This window comes from Corythoichthys intestinalis, chromosome 20, assembly GCF_030265065.1.
Source record: "Corythoichthys intestinalis isolate RoL2023-P3 chromosome 20, ASM3026506v1, whole genome shotgun sequence".
NCBI lineage: Eukaryota > Metazoa > Chordata > Actinopteri > Syngnathiformes > Syngnathidae > Corythoichthys > Corythoichthys intestinalis.
In genome coordinates, this window is record NC_080414.1 from 26,677,604 (window position 1) to 26,694,347 (window position 16,744).

The window sequence follows — 16,744 nt, forward strand, 5'->3', positions numbered from 1 at the left end:
AGTGGAGATATAAAAGAGAAAAATGACTCAGAAATACCACTAAAATTAATTTTATTTTCAAAATTTAAGAAAAAAATAGTTCACTAACCAGCAGTAGAGCTGTTTTCATATTTGCAAAGACACTCCTCCCGAGATACACACACGCCATCCTGCAGGACCATATCACCCGCGCAACCGCATGTCTTGTTGCATCCTGGGGAGTCTAAGCACTCTGTGTCGCCATGGAGATCAGAACAGGAACGAGGGCAGGGTTTGCCACAAGGCCATTCTTCCTGGCCTCCACCACAGTCTACCAACAGATACAATAGTGTACAGCACAAACTTGTGTTTTCCTGCATGGTTCCACAAATTACATGTAAAGAAATTGCTAAAATGACCTGAGCACACAGTGTTGTTGTCATGGCAACCACGGCTTTGTATCCGCTCTCCTTGGCAGGGCAGCCCACCATATCTAGCAGGAGGTTGGTTGCACTCTCTAGTCCGACTGGACGATCCAGCACAACCATCACACGCAGACCAGGCTGACCAAGAACTCCAAGAACCATGCACTAAAATGATTGGAAAATGCGTTGCGAATAAGAGAGAAACACACACACATACGAGTCGTTTAGCACAAAGAAAGTTTCACATCCTGCCTGGACAAAAGGTGATGACAGGACATGGTTGACTCTGGATTTGAGCGCCAACTCCATTGTGTATTTCCTGTTCTCCGGAACATGGCGCCCCTCCAGCTTTGGGTTCAGGACAGCCACAGCTCCTGTAACGGGATACTGACTCCGCCCCACAGGTCCTGGAGCATGGAGTCCATAGAGACCACTCACACCAGCCACCTGACACTGGAAAGAGAAGATGTAATAAATATGGAGGACGTAAGATTACCATTTACACTATTACAGATACAAAAATATTTGGACAAGACTTGAATATGGCTTTAATATTAGGGGTGGGTATTGCTGTTTGAAGTGTATAGCGATATGGTTCAATATGACAAAGGCATGTTGGACACATTGTAATATACTGGGCAAAACTTTTCTTTTTTATGTTTACATGTGTAAATGAAAAAAAGAAAACAATGTTCTAGTTATTACATGCTACTGCAAACAAATTTTAGGAATTATAGCTAGCTACCTATCGCTAGGCAAATGTACTTAGCACAACTATGTGAAAATTATTTTTTTAAAAACATCATTAGATGATGACTGTTTTTGCATCTGACACATACATAATTTGAAGACTTCGCAACTTCAAGATTCGCATCTACAGTATTTTTTGGACAATAAGTTGCACCTGGGTATAAGTCGCACCACCCATAAAATGCTCAACGAAGAGGAAAGAAAAACATGTCATCTTGAAACGCAATTTCAAATAAAAATACAATAGAGAACAACATGCTGAAAAAGTGTACAGTATGATAATGTTACATGATGCATGAACAACAAAATGCAAACGTGGCCGGTATGTTAACATAGCATCGCTATTAAGAGTTATTCAGATAAAGATAGCATAAAGAACATGCTAACAAGTTCACCAAACCATCAGTGTCACTCCAAAATACCAAAATAACATGAAATGATAAAATAATGTGTTAATAATTTCATACACAAGTCACTCCAGAGTATCAGTCGCATCCCTAGCCAAACTATGAAAAAAACTGCAGTTTATAGTCCAAAAAATACAGTATTCTTAACTGCCATTGACGGTCTTTCACCATCAATGGCAGCCAATAAGTTATATAACATAGAAGCAAGGGCGTAGGTTTGGTCTCTCCATTGGTAGGGACGGTATAACAGCTTAACCCGCACAGCCCAAAAAATGAAAGCTCCTTTGGGCTGCTTTAATAGCACACAAATAATATGAAAATTGGGGAGAAGGACGTAAACCTCGCTTCACTACATTTCTCACAGTTGAATTAACGTTAGAAAAAACATAAAGGAGGTCACTTCTCTCCAAGCAGCTTCCTTCTCGACATTTGCAGCTTAGCAAATTCACACAGTTTAATGTTATGCTAACTCTGATGCAGGTTGGACTTTCAGTAGCAACGTTAGTGGCGTGTTCCTCACCTCTACAACATTGACATCTTTTTACATTACAGTGCTGCTGGCAAAAAAAATAACTTCTAATATCACTCATCTACAAATGTTGTATTTCAGTCAGTGCTGTGAGTGCCTGTGTGTGTGGTGGAGGGGATCAAGTCATCAGCCAATCAAATGTGCGTTTCAGGAAAAAAAAATGGACTGGCACATTCAGCAAGTGAAAAGGGGCAAATGTGAGTGATCATAATGATAATAATTTACTTAATAATAATAGGGTCAATTATGTCCTTACAACACATGGAAAGACAATCTGACTGATCTACATAACTGGGTAACTTTTAGGTTTGGGTCAATTTTAGCGACGCAGGTGGACAAAAGCGGTAGTGTTTTGCCTTAAGGAAGAATGTGTTTCCCCTGAGGGCCAGCGCACAGTGTTGTAAAATCCTGATTTCCCAGTCGCCTGCAGATGGATTGAACGACATTTCCAGCGGCTTTGTGAAGGAATAGTAATGAAGTAATGAATCCAGTTGTGGCTATGATGTTGAAAATGAGAAACGTCTGATTTTGTTTTGAAGTCATTATAAAATGCAAATAAAGTTACTAAAAAGTTGGTGGGGTAATTTGAGCATCCTGAAAAGTTGGTAATGTTATGTCCAGTGTCGTTAATAACGGCGTCACTAACTGCGTTATTTTTTTTTCAGTTGTGGGTAATCTAATTAATTACTTTTCTCATGTTGGCAACGCCGTTACCGTTACTGAGGCGGGAAAGGCGTGCGTTACTCTGCGTTACTATGTTGGTTGATGCGAGAAAATTCTGAGAGAGACGGACTCACGGAGACGAGAGAGCAGAGCAGGAGTGGGGACGCCGTTGCAAACGCGATGCTAGGTGGCTCCAATAATACCTGACTGTAGCCGATAGCCTACAAACTACGCCCACATAATGCTACAGTAGAAATTATATATTGTAGAACTAGATGCAATTGACAGACACAGTGGCATTAGCAACTAGATGCGTCAGTAAACAGCCGCCATCTTAAAGCAGTAGACCTCTTAGGAAAGCTCTGTTGTAGAGAACCTTCCTAGCAAACCTAAGTAACCTTTTATCTACAATGCTCCTAAATCGGCAAAATCTTGACTTAAATCTATCTTTAAATGATGAAACAGTTTTAAAACTTACACATGTCGAAAGTAGACAGAAGGGAACTAATGCAATAACGGGAGCAATTTTAACAACTTTAACGGTTGATTCAGAACATTAAATGACTTCCACACATAGCAAAGGATACTATCTAGTTATCGCAATATCCGCAATACCCCTGTGTCTAGTTAAGTTTAGGGTAAAGAATTGGGCTAGGGCCAATTGTCCCAAAAACCCTCTAAACTTCGCATTGTGTGACCTGCTTTTTTTTTTTTTACTAACGCAATTAATTTTGGGAAAAGTAATTTGTAACTGTAATTAATTACTTTTTTAAAGTAAGATTAACAACACTGGTTATGTCCCAACTGTCCTTATGCAAACCTACGCCCCTGTTTAAAAGTGATTTATTTTTTGTTCAATACAGACTTGCTGAATCTGTTGACTCACCTGGGCAGGGGTTTTGGGAGCAATTGAGCTTCCCTCCCTCGCAGGTACTGAAAAAAATTGTGAGATACCAACATTCATAAAGTTATTTTACTTCATATTTTCACCGCTCTGCATGTGTGTGTGTGTGTGTGTGTGAATCCTTCCAACCAGTTGTTACAGCCATCAGGAGCCACGGTGACGTCTCCAGGCTCCAGCCGGCGACCAGTACTTAGATCAAGGCAGGGGCACTCTTCGTGCTCTAAACAGATTGTTCCATTAGCTGACAAAACCTTTCCCTCTGTACAGTAGCAGCCTGGCTCGCACAGCCACTCACAGTGCTGTGAACAGGAAAAAAAAAAAACTCTTTGAAATTCCCATAATATATTCATGTGTTTTGACATTTTCCGAATGTTACATACTGCCAAGTCATCACAGGAGCGTGGGCAGGATGGTCCACAACTACTGAATGCTGTGCCTGGGACCTTAGAACATGGTGCCACTGAAATCACACCATGTTTTTTTGTCGTGTTGAGAAATGTCGCTAAAATGGATGGATATAAAACACACAAGGCTACCTGGGCAGTGAGCAGTATTACAGGTTTTGACCTCAGTTCCAAGACCCTCACAGTAATTTCCCTCACCCTCTGGGGGTGGACTATCACAGTCTCTCCTTCGGCTCTGTACACCACCGCCACATGACTTAGTACACTGTGTCCAATTATTCCAAGGACCCCAACCTCCGTCACCTTGAAGGAAACCGACAACATCACAATAAAATGATATGACACTGAAATAACTTGAGGGCTGCAGGTGGTAACTCTGAGCACCAAAGTGTCAATCCCATTTTTCCACACATAACACAGTAGAAGAGTTGACAATTTTTTTATTAGTATGACTGTATTAATTTGTATTTTTGTTCATTGGCTAGTCAGTTAATCTCATGATAATTTACAGTGCCTGTGACACAAAAAAAAACATGTTTATTTTATTTTACACGTGATATTTTATGCTACAGAATGAAATGGACTGTTTGAATGTGTGTGGAAGCGATCCATATATTTATTAAACTTTTTGAATTCCGTGCCATGAAAATGAGTGACTTCCGGCTGAGTCTGGATTGAGGAAGAATGTGACTGTGACGTCAGCAGACTAATCATTTTCACAATACAGCCATTACTACAGTATGCAGAAGGACTATGGATCCAGCTGATTTTGCGGATTAATTTGTTTATTTTTTGCGTCACGCTAGCCCAATGTGCTGCAGGCTTTTGTTGCTACACCAGGGGGAATGTTGTGAGGCTTTTTGGATTTCAAAAAGATCTTGTTCACCGCAAAGAATGGGAAAAATAAGTCCGACAATCTAGAGACCATTGGACGGATGACAAAGTGAGGAAAGCTAAGTGTTTTATGTTATGTCAAATACTGGGATCATGGCAAACGTTTTAATAAGGAGGTTGCTGGCATTTTGTGGGTGATAATGCTCCCTGTCCACCGAGAAGGCCACTCAGCCGACGACCGGCAGCTTGTGAGACACCATGGTTGCCGGCCGATAAAGGCATGCCCGCCTATAGAGCGCTGTCCTCGGCTTGGGCCCGGAGAGCCCCCCGCTCTTGTCTCCGGTTCTCGATTGTGTCCAGACTTCCAGCCCCCTCAGCCCTCTTCACGTGCCCGCCTAGAGAGCGCTATACTCGGCTTGGGCTCGGGCAGCCACGTGCTCTGACGTCTGCCAGTTTATCCACCGGGAATGCGCCATTTTCGGCTTTTATTCCCCTCTGCTTCCCAGTTGACAAGCACTGCCTGCCTGCCGGTGCCGCAGCAGAACGATGAGCCGAAACTTGCTCGCCGCAGGGAGCAGGCCGATCGGGGAAGACAACCACCCAGGAGGCCATGTGTGACATGAGTTGGGGTAGTTTTGTGTGATTTTTCGTTTACAAAATGCTTGGAAGAGCCGTTCGGTTTGGGTTGGCATGTCGCCTAGCTCTCACGCCTCCTCTTTTGTTTACACTATTTTTCTCTGTCTCCGAAGTCGGGGCAGGGAAATGACAAAAGCCAGACTAACACTGGTGGCATAAAATACCGCCTGGGAGGTTTAAAAAGTTGGCAGTTTTTACCATTATGCAGATATTTAGCTCTGTCGTACTGAATAAATGCATTTTTAATATTTCATATTCAATTTAGCACAAGACTCTTATTTGTCATGGCCATACAATTTATTTAACAATTGGGAAAAATACTTAGGTAAAAGAATTTCCTTTAAAAGATATTGGAGTAGAGAGATAAAAACATTGATGACATTTTGCTGTGCTCTATCACATTTTCCTCTTTCTGAATCTTCCTCGTCCACTGGGCTGAATTCTACATTAGCTGAAATCGTTACTCTGCCGACGTCACCACCCAGATGGCGGTGCCAGAGCGCCATAATTACAGAATTGGCTAAACGGCAGATTGAAACACTCATTTCTCGTCATCTGCACTTTGCCAAATTGTTGTATATAGTTGAATCATCTCAAAAATGATTTTAATTCACATAAAAATGGTATTTAAGATTTTTTTATGGTGTCACAGACACTTTAAGACAGAAAACGAGACAGATACAGTGCACTTCCAAATAAATTTTAAGAGTAATGAGTGACGTATAAGACAGCAATAACTCACGATCACATGGGGTGTTGACACAAACTTGGTCCTCACGGTTAGGCCCTTGACATGGCAATTCATTGCCAGAGCGCTGAGGGCTTGAGCAGAATCGATACCGGGACTGCAGACCTGCCCCGCATGACACTGAACATTGACCCCAAGGTGTCCACGGGGACCACTGGCCATCAGCTATAGTATGTTTATGCAGGTTAAAAAAAGGAAGAAAAAGATCAATTCAAGCAAGAAAAAAAATAAAAAATATATATATATATATAACCAATATAAATATAAAAATTGTAATACTAGCTGCCACTAACTAAATAACCAGATGAGATAATATTTAACGAAACATGTTTTGAGCTCAATATATTTTGTACCATCGCATCTTGCTTCAGAACAGTTTACAAGTCTTCCTGCTTCACATGTACTGAAAAATGAGAGTAAAAGTAACAGAAATAAGTGCAGCTCAGGTATAAGTCAACACTACCACATTGTATTTACTTGCCAATTTTTGCAGTCAAAAGAAACATTGTCTCCTGGTTTGAAACGCTTTCCATCAACATCACAGTGACAATCTGACTCATGGATACATTCGCCATCCTGGATACAGACAATTAAATAAATGTACTTTGTGGTCATGTAATTTGTATTGTTGTTGGATTTCCATATTTCCGTGATACTGACCTGTTGGAGAGTTCCAGTTGGACACTGGCAACCTGGCGTGCAGTTCCGACTGAGGCCCATCGTAAGGTCTGAACATGATACTGCTCCTCTTACACACTGCTTCCATTTTTGCCCTGGTGGACACGTTCTTCCATCACCTGAAATAGTAAAAGTAATAGTGAATCAGAATCATTTTTTGTTGAAAAGTATATTTGCATATGTGTGTTTTGTACCACATGGCTGCAGATTACAGGCGCTGAACTGTTGTGCTGTGCCATGGACTCGAATAGGCCCACTTGTTCTGGTTCTGTACCCGCCTCCACACGTCACTGAGCATTCGGACCACTCGCTCCATGGTTCTCTTACACCTATTACATATTACAGCTGGATTAACTACTTTAATGCTGTTGATGGCTATAGATTGTCACAATGTAACGCATATTTTGTTCCCATATTGTTGTTTTGTTCTAAGTGATATTTCCTAGTTTGTTTCGTCGCATTGACATACAAAAACACTTTTGTTTCTTAAAACGTTTCGGTTTGTGGTCACGACTTTGAAATTCTATTTTCCACTTTTCTTTGCTGCTGTACTTTCTAATGCTTTTACTATATAAATGTATACACAGGGTGGGGCAGAGCAACTTGCTTATTTAAATTTGCCGCCCTGAAGCGATGGTTGCTCTGAGGCTGGTAGGGATGGATTAATTTGCGAGGGTGGGTTTTAAAGTTTGGTTCTTAACTCATTTGCTCCCAGAAACGTATAAATATGTTCTATTTTTAAATGCTTCACTGTCCCAAAAACGTATTTATACATCTTTTGCGTTTTTTTTTTTTTTTTTTTTGCAAGAAGAATCTATAGCTTGCGATCTATCTAAGAAAAAAAAAAAAACAAGGCTCCACTTTAACCCATTAAAACCCATTTTGAAGCAATAGAACTTGCCACTGGAGGGCAGAAGCGCATTTTGTAAAGACCCGCAACCCGATTCCAAGGCAATGAAAGGCCGGGCAGCACGGTCGGAGCGCTGGGGGCAGTATGCCAGGCGGCAGACGACCAAACAAAACAACCGAGAGGACGCCTGGAATGCCAGGCGCTGGACGACGGAGCAAAACGACCGAGACCACTGTGCAGCGGGCTCGCCAAGTAGACCCCGCAGAGATTAAAAAAATAATCCATCTTTGTGAGACAGACAACGATGAGGGAAAAGTTTACACGGCAGACGCGGCGACAACGCCGTCATCTCGGCGACAACAGGCGTCATCTCTCAGTTAAATTGTTTATTTGCTTTCAAAAGCTCTATTTGTCTTGTTTGTTATGATATTTTGTAAAAGGAAAACATTATTCAGATGTTTGGGATGTAACTAATGCAAAAAATAGTCAAAGTTATGTTTGAAATGTATGCGTTTACAAAAAGCTCATTTTCTCCGTTTTTTCATCAGAAATTGGAAAATTGCTCAAACTAAGCTATTTTTAATGCTGATTTCTAAAGTATGGAAAAAGATATAAACTTACTTTTTTTTCTGCCGAAAGAAGAGAGTAATCTTTCTTTTGGTGGGTTCCATGTTTATATAGCAATAGAACACAATTTTCTGTGGGCCTTGCAAAATTAGTCAAAATCCAGAAAAACGGCTGGAAGCAAAGGGCCTTACTCTGGTGAAAATGGCTGGGAGTGAATGAGTTAACATGCGTCATTTATTTTGTGTTTAGTTTTCAGGAACCCATGTGAGCATCATGGAGTGGACAAAGTTGGAACGCACTTTCGCTGTTGAGGCATTTTTTTTCAAGCGGTTGCTCAATCGTCGCAACGCAACGTGCATTCCGCAGACATTTCAATATATTAAGTCCATCCATACCATTCTCAGAGCAAGCATCGCTTCAAGGCGCCAAATTTAAATAAGCACGTTGCTCTGCCCCACCCTGCATATATACAGTATGCACATTTTCCTACTTACAAATTTTATAGACATAGTTTGACCTGAAACAAGAAGAAATGCCATTTAACAAATACTTTCTGCATAACTAGGACATAAAATCAGAAATGTTGAATATAGCCTCTTATTTTAGCAAGACATTTTACCTTATTATAGGTACTTTTTCATTTTGTTTGGACCCAAGCAACACAAAATGATTACAAGCCAGGAACAACATTGTGTTTTTCTTTCTGTATAGCATGGTGTTATTTGTGATAACATTGTGTTATTTGTGATAACATATGAAGAGTGAAGGGGGAAGAGTGAGCTAAAGTACATAAATGCACGCAGGTATTGAACAAGAACCACCAAAAAATATAAACACTTTGAGCAAGTATGTCCTTACCAAAACAAGGCTCAATGCTGCAAGTGTCCACACCAACTCTGGCGCCTGCGCACGGTCGCCCTCCGAATTCTGGTGGGGGATTGGTTCCTGAGCGGTAACGCCTTCTCACACCAACATCACAAGTTCGGCTACAGGCACTCCACTGAGTCCAGCTGCTCCAACCGCAGTCCACTAAGAAACATGCAGTAAAACACGAGTAAAACAACTCACTAGTGGAACGACTAAATCACTACTAGAGCAGCTGCGTCTTGTTTGTATACTTGTGCAGCCATCAATTGTACAATCAATCAACCTACTCAGTACTCACCAGGACATGAAGTCGTTCCACATGACATTTCTCCATTAATGCATGTGCTGTTAAAGACACACAATCAGTCAAAACAGTATTACATTTAGCAGCTACAGAGTTTGGAGAATACCAGTTGTTGCATGCATCTACAGGAAGGGTTGCCCCAGCTGAGTATTGCTTTCCCTGATAGTAACATGGGCACTGGGACAAAGACACACAGCTGCCATTCAGCAAGTAGAAGCCCAGGGCGCAGTAGCAGCCGTCGTAACAGGCAGTGGCACACTGAACCTCAGTAGAGGTCATATCCAAACAAACACGTGGGCATGCACCTCCATGTGTCTCACATTCAGCTGCTGTCATGTACATCATACCTTCAGGACATATACCTGTAAGCAAACGAGAATGTGGTACAGTACATAATGTGTTATTCAAATGTTTGCAGTCATACAGACTCGTTGGCGCATGTGACCTCGGGGAATATACTTTTTTGCAGTACTAGAATAAAGTAATTGCTAGGGGTGTCAACAATAATCGATGCAGCGATGCATCCTGATGCGGGGCATGGGCGATTCGATTTGATGCGGGCAACAAGCCGAATCGATTCAGCGCATTTTGAAATATATAAGTACATTCAAAAATCTTCCCTGCGCAATTCCGGTGATGCAACGGATTTGGTTTCCCCATTTGTATTATTATTCTCATGTTTCATTTTTTACACACCGCATAACTCTGGTCAAGTTTCCCACCAACCTCGTAGAAGCCAAAATGTCTCCAGATGTCTGCTTTCAATGTCTTAGGTGCATCAATAATCTTTCTCGCTCCCTCTTTCTCCGCTTCAGCCATTGTTATGTTATGTCCTATCTCTTAGAGGTTAGATCTTGTGGCCGAACCCAATTAACAATTTGGGCCCGACCCGACCCGACCCGAATTTCGGCACCGGCTGTTCTGTGATCCTCCAGAAGCTACAGATTACCATCCGCCCCTGACGTCACTTAAAAACATTACACCCCAATCACATTGATAAGTCGGTTGATTTTTTCTTTTTTTTCTTTCTTTTTTTTTTTTTTTATTTTTAGCAAAGACGTGCCGAATATTGCCAACAATCGTCCCACTTTGTCATCAAATAAGGTGGAATACCAAGTTGCTAGGTGCAAAAAAGCAAAAAATAAAAACTGTCCCTCTGTCCAATGACACTCTTGTTTTTGTTCTATTAATTTTTTTTGGTCAAATGGTGTTACATATTGTTCTCATGAGTTAAGTTGCTAATAAATTGGAATTTATGATTATTTATTGATTTTATATAATTTTAATTTTTCAGTATTAAATTGTCAAATATGTACCTTAAGTGCATTTTTAAAGTTTGGATTGGACTTTTTTTTTTTTCAATTCAGGCAAAGTGATGCACTTTGTCTTTTCTGATACAAACAAAACAATGTTAATCAAGTTATACTTTATTGTAAGTTCCATCCATCCATCCATTTTCCATGCCACTTATTCCTCACGAGTTGATGTATATTATTTTTATTTAATATTAAAAATGACACAATGTTATGCAGAGGTGTCCTCATAATATTAATAATAGACAAATGATACTATTTACAGTGGCGGCAAAGAGGTTGGGGGGGGGCGCGAAATGTTTACGTCTTCCTAGGGGGGCCAACAGAAAATAATTGAGAATCACTGCATTACCTGAACAGGGATGTGCATTACAGTCTGCTGTCTGAATGTGGGGGCCGGGACAGCTTTTGCCCCCATGTTGTGGTTGGGGAGAAGTGCAGATTCTCTCTCGTGTTTGGACACCAGAGTCACATTCGGCTGAGCAGAGAGACCACGGAGACCATGCAGACCAGCCACCATCCACTAGAATTATAGAACAATAGAACACGGTAACCGTTTAGTTGTTGGAGCCTTAAAGACAACTTATCAATTAGATCAATTAATAAATTAGTTGCCAACTAATTTGATAATCGATTTTTATCAGCAGCTACGAGCAGTCCCATTTGGGTCCTTGTTTGTGTGTAATGCGAGGCCGTGCGCACACAAGCCCATTGCAAAGCAAAATTGAAAATGAGATCTTGTTCATGTCTCGTTTAGATCTCTGAGAAGTGAATCAAAAACAATCAAGACCAGAGTGGTTTTCTCAGTTTTCTCAAATTTGTCTAGTAAGAAGTCAGTCTCACAGTGAGCATAACATGAGAGGGTCTTGAGAAGTATTTCTACTGGCACAATTTCTCAATAATGTCTCACAGCTGTATCCTATTAAGATCTCAACAAGAGACAACTATGATATCTAGTGTTGTTCTCAAATGTGTCTGAGTTTGATCTCCTTACTTGGACTCATTACCTCAGTCAGTCTCACTAAAAGATATGTATGAGCAATGTATTTTATTTCTTAAACTTGCCTCAAAGCTGCCTCTTTTCCTGATCTCGCCAAGCAACCCTATATTGTGCCAGTTACAAATATTTCTCAATTTGATCTCCTTCCAGTCTTTAATTGCTCATTTTGGGTTCTCAAAATTCTTTCATTGTAAGAAAAGAGGAGTGTCTCCTCTGACATGTCCAATCGCATCTTAATTCATCTCATGCCAAAATCTGAGAAAAAATGTGAGATGTGACCGAAAATTCGGCGCCAAGAACTATTGGCCGAAAATAGCTAAAAATGCATTATCGGTTTTCGGTCTTGAAGACTGAAAGTTTACCACCGAGTAATATGAAGAACCTTAGTCCTCTTGTGATGATGTAATTAAAACACGCCGAGAAGCAACATGCTGGCTAACGCCATCTCACTAAAACAATTGGCTCACAGCCAACATGTCCGTGATTTGAAAGAAATTTGAGGTATATAGCGGAAAACACTCCGCTTTGTTCCGCATTGAGACCCCCAATTTGGCCAAATTTCAAAATTGTCCTATATGCATGTGTGATACATTATCGAAAAGCTTAAAATTGAAATTTTCTGGGGGAAGAAAAATTTTGAACAGGAGGGCAAATTTAAAAAAAAAAAAAAAAAAAAATTAAACAGCAAAACCCTAACTGGAGGCGAGAGCAGATTTAAAGACGCCACGATTTTAACGAGATATTATCGCGTACTTACCTTGTTTCGATCCAAAAAGCATGTATCACCGAGTGTCAAGACACAGCTGTGAATGGCCACAGCCGGATTTTTGGGGGATTTTATGGGTGAAACATGGTGATATAACAAGGGTCGTGATGCAGAAATCGCAGACAACAAGGAGTAGTTTAGATTTTCTTTTTCATATATTTACCCTTTTAAATGTTATTTTTTTCAGTTTTTCTTTGTTTGGATCCATTATTTATCATCTAACATCTTGGGGAAAATGCAACAGTAAAAAAAATATATATATATATACGATTAAGTGATAGGTATGAGGTAGATATCGGTGACTTTTTTACAGACGCCAAATTTTTCATTGTGACGTAATTTGTTTAAAAGTTTAAAATATGCGAGTGAATCATTTTTTTAAAGTTTTTTTTTTTTTTAACGAACGATTAGACATCAATTAATGATTCGAAGCTAAAAATCACAGACATTTTGAATAGTAAATATAATTACTTACCTTATTTTTATGGCTAGGTTGAAACAAAAGCTGTTGCGCAATGTCTGTAAATAAGGGTTTTCAGGGTAAAACGGACAAATTAAAAATAGTTTGGAGGCTTAGTGTGCCATGAATCTGCTATGGCAGCATATAGACATATTGTTGTATCAAACACAACAGTTCTTTTGGCTTAAAATACAGCAGTTTATTTTAAAGAGGAGTGAAAGAGCAGAAACTGCCTTTTCAGTCTTGTCTGTGTTTTCCGCCACATATTAAATGAAGGAAAATAAATTTGCTTCATCGCTGCTACACGCTCTTTCTGAAGTTCCTTTCCATTGCTGTACATCGAGTTCAATGTATTCAAGCCTGTGTGTGGCTCAATGGTAGAGAAGTCGTTCCTCAAACCAGAGGAATCGCCAACCTGATGAACTCGTCTAAGTATCCTTGAGCAACTCTCTGAACCCCATGTTGCTCTGGTGCTACGTCACCAGTAAGTAGATGAGGATATACCAGTAGTGTCAAAGCGCTCTGAGTACCTAAAAGGTTGAAAGTAGCTATAAAAGTATAACACCATTTCTAATTATGAAAATTTCTGTTACTTCTCAAATATTGCTCAAATCTGGTTTTCTCAAATCAATCTCCTTTGTCTCAATGATGTCTTTGCTCATTTTGACTCACTCCTTGCTCTTAAGGGTGCCCTTAGGAGCACAAACTGAGAAACAAATAAGCAGAGAATGAGATCAATTTGAGATGTTCAAATTCATCTCACGAGACGAGATTAAGCAACAGATGAGCAGCTAATTTTTGCTATGGGAGTGATTAGAGCAAGTGAGAGAGAGTTCACTGCTGCAACTGCTGCTGCTGTTGGGTTGTTAAATCAATAATATTACGGAGTGTTTAGAGTTAGATTGTCTATTGTGTTCTTAGATCCAGTGTGCGTCCGTCAGAGGAGAGTAAATGAAGCCAATTGTATTGTTTGTGTTCTTTGTTAATAAGACGTTACTACTTAGCACTGAGCGCTAAGATAGTTAGCGATTATAATAATTTGTGTCTTAATGGTCTGTTTGAATTGTGTTTTGGAGAAGCATATTTGCAGTTGAGTTATTGTTAGATAGTAAAGTTGTCCCATTTCTTTATATAAAGAAACCACACACATAAACCCATTCATATATCAACCGAAAGGCTCCTTTAGTTTAAATACAAACTCAAACTGTAAATTGCCATACAAGAGCTTTGATATGGGATTTGGATTGTATTTATGAACAACTGTTTGATAAAGAAAGCGGATTCATTACAGTCTTCTTCCTCTGTATTGGATTTTGCTGTTTAGTTTGTTTAAAGAAAATAAATGTCATTGACTTGAATTATATCAATGCTTTGCCCACAAGAAAAAATGTCAATCAGCAGCACTTTTTTTATAATAATAATAATACCTCAAACTTGTATAGCGCTTTTTTGGACACTCAAAGATGCTTCACATAACATAACACATAGACAGAATTAAGAGGTGGGAAAAGCTAGTTTGAACAGGTGGGTGTTTAGGAGTGGTTTGAAGTTTTGTAATGAGTTCGAGTTCCTGATGGCGGCGAAGGCTCGGTCCCCCAAGGTTCGGAGCTTAGTGCGAGTGATGGGTTTGAGGAGATTGGAGTTGGCAGAACGTAGGCGGCGGGAGGGACAGTGCTGTTGTAGAAGGTCAGTGAGGTAGGAAGGGGCCAGGTTATGTAGGGACTTGTAGGTGAGGAGGAGGAGTTTGTATTGAATCCGGTATGAGACTGGAAGCCAGTGAAGCTGTTGGAGGATGGGGGTGATGTGCTCTCTGGAGCGGTGTGGGTGAGGAGGCGGGCGGCAGAATTCTGGACGTATTGCAGCTTTTGGAGATGAGAAGATGGAAGACCATAGAGGAGGCTATTGCAGTTGTCGAGTCTGGATGTGATGAAGGCGTGAATGAGTATTTCAGCTGTGGCTTGGGAGAAGGAGGGACGGATGCTGGCGATGTTGTGGAGATGAAAGAAGGAGATTTCAGTGAGGTGGCTGATGTGTGATTGGTATGACAGTGTTGAGTCCATTATGATGCCAAGATTGCGTACGGAGGTGGAGGGGGTGACAGGGTGACCATCAATGAGGAGAGTGAGGTTCTGTACAGAGGGGAGGAGAGCTTTGGGTCCGGTGATGAGAAGTTCTGTTTTGTTACTGTTGAGTTTGAGAAAGTTATTGTCCATCCAGGTTTTTATGTCAGACAGGCAGTTTGAGATTTTAGAGAGAATGACACGGGTAATGGATTTAGCTGAAATGTACAGTTGAGTGTCGTCTGAATATCAGTGGAAATTGAGTCCATGGTGGCGAATGATTTGACCGAGGGGAAGCATATAGATTATGAAGAGGAGGGGGCCGAGGACCGAACCTTGGGGGACACCATGGGTGACTGGAAAGGTGTGGGATTTATGGTTATTGATGGAGACGAAGTGGTGACAATCGGAGAGATAAAAGGTGAACCAGAGGAGTGCAGTGCCAGATATCCCTATTGACTGAAGACGGTGAAGGAGGATGTTGTGGTCAATGGTGTCAAATGCGGCAGAAAGGTCGAGGAGGAGGAGGATGGAGATGGAACCAGAGTCAGTGGCAAGGAGAAGATCATTGGTTACTTTAATGAGAGCTGTTTCAGTACTATGGTGTGCACGGAATCCAGATTGAAATGTTTCAAACATATGGGAGGAGTGGAGATGGTGCTGAAGTTGGGTTATGACGGATCGTTCCAGAATTTTTGAGAGAAGTGGGAGATTGGAAATGGGTCTGAAATTGTCCAGGTTGTCGGGGTTAAGGCCAGGTTTTTTCAGGAGGGGTGTGATGGTGGTTTTTATTTGAATGAACAGGACTTTTGTCTGATTTGTGTAATTAGAAATTCTTTTTGTGTTTTATACTCAGAACCTTTATTAAAAACAAGTTTTATGTACATAAAACAATACAGTTGTACACTACAGTACAGTTAAGTCAGGAAGCTGTAATAAAATATTTTTTTGGGGGTGGAAATCATCATGCATTTTTTCTTCATTGTTACTTACAACATGCCTAAAACAACTTGAAGTTATATTGTGAATGTAATTGAAAAAAAAATGTCGCATTTATCCGATTAATCATTTAATTAATCGCCCAATAAATCGATTATTTAAAAAAAATAATCGTTAGTTTCAGCCCTGGTTGTCTTGTACTTATATTGGATTGAACAAAAGGGATGGATGCCACTCATACCTGCACAATGGACAATGTTGCACGGCTCTTGCTCCGTCCCATCCCCCTCACAGCTAGACTGGGTGTGGTTGCAACTTCGGAAACGTTGTCTGATTCCTACATCATCCACGTGATGGAAACAAGTCTTACTGCATTCTGACCAGCTGGTCCATTTACTCCAAATCCCATCTGGTTGTTCTGCATCAAAAAGGTGGAAAAAAGTCAATATTCTACTCACGGAACAGTAATTCAGAGGTTAGAGTGAAATGTCACTGCTCTCTGTGGGTGTATGGCAATGTTTACCCGTGTGGCAGGAGATGGAGCACTGTTGGACTTCAGAGGAATCTCCAGGACAGAGACGTCCTCGGAGAGATCCTGTCTGGTTCACTGGAGACCTAAGAAAACAAGTGTTTTCATTCTTAACTTGACAATGAGCTTTTTGCACAAAAACAGCATTGAACA

General features: G+C 40.6%; 1 protein-coding gene across 1 annotated transcript in view; it reads right to left on the minus strand.

The window, feature by feature from the left end:
* sspo (SCO-spondin) overlaps positions 1–16,744 on the minus strand; it is a 267,780-nt gene that overhangs the window by 68,051 nt on the left and 182,985 nt on the right. Inside the window, exons 65-82 of the mRNA XM_057823943.1 lie at positions 16,586–16,677; positions 16,304–16,480; positions 11,190–11,360; positions 9,631–9,886; positions 9,519–9,565; positions 9,212–9,382; positions 7,131–7,265; positions 6,919–7,055; positions 6,740–6,834; positions 6,612–6,661; positions 6,253–6,423; positions 4,173–4,343; positions 4,017–4,096; positions 3,766–3,935; positions 3,619–3,665; positions 636–836; positions 378–548; positions 89–289 (exon numbers count right to left, since the gene is read on the minus strand). Coding sequence (XP_057679926.1) covers positions 89–289; positions 378–548; positions 636–836; positions 3,619–3,665; positions 3,766–3,935; positions 4,017–4,096; positions 4,173–4,343; positions 6,253–6,423; positions 6,612–6,661; positions 6,740–6,834; positions 6,919–7,055; positions 7,131–7,265; positions 9,212–9,382; positions 9,519–9,565; positions 9,631–9,886; positions 11,190–11,360; positions 16,304–16,480; positions 16,586–16,677 — 2,543 coding nt within the window. The remainder of the gene's footprint in view (positions 1–88; positions 290–377; positions 549–635; positions 837–3,618; positions 3,666–3,765; positions 3,936–4,016; positions 4,097–4,172; positions 4,344–6,252; positions 6,424–6,611; positions 6,662–6,739; positions 6,835–6,918; positions 7,056–7,130; positions 7,266–9,211; positions 9,383–9,518; positions 9,566–9,630; positions 9,887–11,189; positions 11,361–16,303; positions 16,481–16,585; positions 16,678–16,744) is intronic.